Source organism: Monodelphis domestica, chromosome 6 (assembly GCF_027887165.1).
Source record: "Monodelphis domestica isolate mMonDom1 chromosome 6, mMonDom1.pri, whole genome shotgun sequence".
NCBI classification, from domain to species: domain Eukaryota; kingdom Metazoa; phylum Chordata; class Mammalia; order Didelphimorphia; family Didelphidae; genus Monodelphis; species Monodelphis domestica.
Genome location: NC_077232.1, coordinates 63,419,398 through 63,423,720, shown reverse-complemented (window position 1 = coordinate 63,423,720; position 4,323 = coordinate 63,419,398). Strand labels below are relative to the sequence as shown.

General features: G+C 38.5%; 1 protein-coding gene across 1 annotated transcript; it reads left to right on the top strand.

Moving 5' to 3' along the window:
- Window positions 1–1,011: 1,011 nt before the first annotated feature.
- On the top strand, window positions 1,012–3,626 carry LOC100029534 (serum amyloid A protein-like). Its single transcript, XM_056802110.1, has 4 exons — window positions 1,012–1,049; window positions 1,478–1,596; window positions 2,580–2,718; window positions 3,362–3,626. The coding sequence occupies exons 2-4, from the start codon at window positions 1,491–1,493 to the stop codon at window positions 3,501–3,503; spliced, it is 387 nt and encodes a 128-aa protein (XP_056658088.1). The 5' UTR covers window positions 1,012–1,049; window positions 1,478–1,490; the 3' UTR covers window positions 3,504–3,626.
- Window positions 3,627–4,323: the final 697 nt, after the last annotated feature.

Sequence of the window (4,323 nt, the reverse complement as noted above, 5' to 3'; positions counted from 1 at the left end):
TCTCCTGGTTCTGCTCCTTTCACTCTGCATCAATTCCTGGAGGTCTTTCCAGTTCACATGGAATTCCTCCAGTTCATTATTCCTTTGAGCACAATAGTATTCCATCACCAACATATACCACAATTTGTTCAGCCATTCCCTAATTGAAGGGCATCCCCTCATTTTCCAATTTTTTGCCCATGGTGGCCATTATTAAAAGTGATCCTGATGATAACTACATTAATCCTTGTGAACAAGCACAATCACAGAAAGCCTCACGGAGGAGAAATTATTTTACCTGGGTTTCCTATATGTATGAAGTCTTAGATCAATCTTAGAGATGAGTCCCTCAAGACAAGGAAATGTGGCAAGAGGAAATGATCAGAGGCAAGAATGTGCATGGCACATATTTGGGGGATAGAAGGGACATAGATGTATAATGAATAGCCAGTTGGCATAGAGAATTGGAAATCAAGTTGTATATATGGGTTTGGTTGTGGGCTCAGACTATGAAGGCTGAATCCTTACCAGAGTCATCCAAAATAGAGATTTTTAAATATTGATTTCTTCCTTAAAGGACTCTTCTTCCTCTGAAGGAAATAAAGAACTAGATGAGGCTATTTCTCACAAGGAGTTAAAAATTTCATTACATTTGCACTACTTAAACAAAAAAAATAGAAGACAGAATTGTGAGATTTAATGTTTTATTAATATTATATATGGTAAAATATTTATATTTCATGGATAATTTGAAATTGATAAAATGTAAAAAAATAAATTCCAGAAACTGAAAATTGAATTTAAGAAGCAAATAGGAACAAGATACAAGAAATCAAAGTTTTTGGTTGTGTAATATGTGAAAGGTAAGAACATGGTGAACCTATTGAATGATTTTTCTCATTTCTGGGAAAAATACTAATATGGGAATTTCCCAAGTATTTCTGTTTATTTTCCAAACTGGATTCCTATTTGTTCCTTTGGAAGATGGGTTGGGATAAATACCAGCCTGCTCTCCACTGCAAAGCTACACCACACTTTCCTAGAGATCCAGGAACAGAGTGAACACACAGGTGAGTTAAAGTTTCAATGAGACATTTTCCTCCTTTATTCTCAATAGATTCTTTTTTGCAATTAAGTTCCAAATTTCTTTTGGGTATGAATCATGTCTCATGATTCCTTAGCCTTAGCAGATGAAGACAGTCAGTAAACCAGAATCAAATTATTCAATGAGCCCCTTTTGGAGAGTTTAAAATTACGAACAAAGTCTAAAATATCTGTAACAATGAACTCAATAACTTAAGAGAAATTCTCTTCTCTGCCTCAGAGTTCAAAGCAGTAGGGATAAAAATGGGTGGTGGGTGAGAGAGAAGGGATTTTCTAAATCTTTCAGACTCCAAATAATTGGAATTCAAATGAAGCCAAAGGAAAATGAAGGTCTTAAAAATATTTTTTAAAAGGAAGTTTTCTGCCTTGTTGTCTCTCCCTGATTTCATGTTAGCCCATCTGACAAGATGAAGCTCCCCACAACCATCTTCTTACTCTTCTCCTTGATCCTCTGTGTCAAGAGCCAGAATTGGCTTAGAGATTCTGCAAGATTCGTAAAGGAGGCTGGTCAAGGTAAGATCTCTTCAGGCTTGGATGTGTTCTCTACAACTGGCTGCCACAGAGACTTAGTATGAATGGAAGGCAGATTTCCATTCGAAACTGATGCTCCATAAAAAATGTTCAAAGATAAATGTGTCTCTAGATTTAAGAGGAGGAATAGCAGTGGGGTTCAAGGCATAGAGAGGGAGCCTCCAAAACAAGAAGATCTGAGCTCATGTTCTGCCTCTGACATCAATGGCTCTATGACCATGGGCAAATGACTTAACCTTTGTGTGCCCCAAACACCTCTCCAAGACTCTAAGGTCCAGAGCAAATGCCAAGTCTGGTGAGAGAGTTTCCCCATCAGAACTTCCTCACTTTAGAAGATGAAGACTGGACAATCCAAGCCAGAAATTTGAAGCTTCAGGAGTTGCTGGCAGCATCAACATACAAGCCCTTCTCCCTGTGTCGTGCTCTGTTGACCAGCTTAAAGAAAGGCATCACTAGGATGGGCTAGTGTTCTATACAGACAGAAGTCTCTTCTCTGAAAAAGACAAATGTCTGGAAAGGAGGAGAGAAACTGAGTGAAGATACAAAGAGATAAAATCTAGGGTTTGTAGAGATAACCCTAGATTTTTGTAGTTTGTAGTTATGGGGTGTTTGTAAAAACAACCCTAAAATGCAATAGCATATAGTTATATTTATGAACCATACAGGTTGAGATAAGGGGAGAGACCAAATCCTTAAATGGATACCCAACAATATTTAAAAGACAACAGAAATGATGAATTTGGAGTTGTATTTTCAGATTGAGTGTGAGAAATGGTAGATATTTTTAGTAACATGGGTAACATGTTATTTCTACATGTTATTTCCATAAGTTACAGGGAACTGGGGAGAAGCAGACACTCTGCTCACGAAAATAAATCTTTAAGTCAATAGAGGAATGACATTTATTACCTGATTTATGCCACTGGGTCTTCCTCCCCTTTTGACTCAAAATCATCTTTTTCCAGGTGCTGGAGATATGTGGAGGGCCTACAGGGACATGCGTGAAGCCAATTATAAAAATTCAGACAAATACTTCCATGCTCGTGGAAATTATGATGCTGCCCGGAGGGGACCTGGTGGAGCCTGGGCAGCTAGAGTGATCAGGTAAACCCCTGACAGCGGAGCCCATCTCTTGGAACCATAGAACTGTTCTCTCTAGGAATTGTATCTTCTTCTCTGTATCCCTCTCAAGCCAAAGTTCAACAAAACTCCCCCTCTAACTGCCTGACTGACACAGACTGGAGCAGGGGCTGGAATATTATTGGTAAAAGGGTTTAATGAGCAATTCTGACAGCAGAGGCAAAGATAGGATGGGAATCTTTGAGCCCCTACTCTGAGAGTATGGTGGAAGAAGAGCAACTTACAAGCCTCATGATAACTACTCAAGTTTCTATAGGCTCCAAGTTTTATCAAGAACTTAAGATTTATTATTTCTATTGGAGATATGTGATAATAGTTTTTTAGGTCCATTTTAGAGATGGACTCACTGACACACATGGTTAAATTATTTGATAAATAGCAAACATTAACCTGAGGATATAAAACCAAATCTTCATAAGTCTCAGCCTGGTCCTGTCTCCTTGATGCCACACTGATTCTCTGAATAGATATACTCTTGTCAGAGCTCATACCCCAACCCCAATCGTAACAAAGGCAGGTGAAGAGTCCCAAGAAGGTTAGTTGCCCAGAGTAGGATTTTGGATTTTGATCTGTCGACTTAACTCTTTTTTGCCTTCCTATTTTCCAGTGATGGACGAGAATTCTTTCAGGGTGGCAGCAGCGGCAGGGGAGTGGAGGATTCTAGGGCAGACCAATTCGCAAATAGATGGGGCAGGAGTGGCAAAGACCCCAATCATTTCAGGCCAGCTGGTTTGCCCTCCAAATATTGAGCCGACTTGTTCTTCTTTCCCCCTCTCCACCATCACTCTCTGTGCTGCCTGGATAGAGAATGTGATCTCTCTCTCTGTGGACTAATAAATGAGTGTTCAATAAATATCCAAACTAAGAATGAATTTGTTTCATTTTATGTGTGACAGCCCTGAACAATTTGGGAAACAAGGACAGCACAGGTTTGCTTAGAAAAATTGTAGGATTTCAAAGGGCCAAATTTTGCCACAAGGGAAATGAGTCTATGGTATGCCTTTTATTCTGAGTAATTGAAGTAGAATACTGGTAGAGATCATAGAAAATGAGATATAAAGACTTCTCCAGAGTTTGGAAGGCAAGAGAAGCTAAAGGAGTTTGGTTTTTCAGAATCACCCTGAAAAAGAAACAGTTAAATTCCAGATTTCCAAAATAATAAGATCCAAATTATATCCTTCCCTCTCCTCCTTTACCCCTTGCAGAGATGTTAAGCAATTTGATCTGGGTTATATATGCAAAACATACTTCCATACTGGTCATTGTTGTAAGAGAATACCTGCATAAAATCATAAATAGACTAATGTAAAAAATAGTATGCTTTGATCTGCATTTGACTCCAGCATTTCTTTCTCTGGAGTTGAATAGCATTCTTTGTCATACATCCTTTGGAATTGTTCCAGATCACTGTATTGAAAAAAAATATGAAGGAGGCTTAGCCATACCAGATCTCAAACTACACTGTAAATAAAAAAACAATCTGATATTGGCTAAGGAAAAAGAGTAATGAATCAGTGGAATAGGTTAGGAAATCACTACATGGTAGTTACTGATCATAGTAATCCAGTG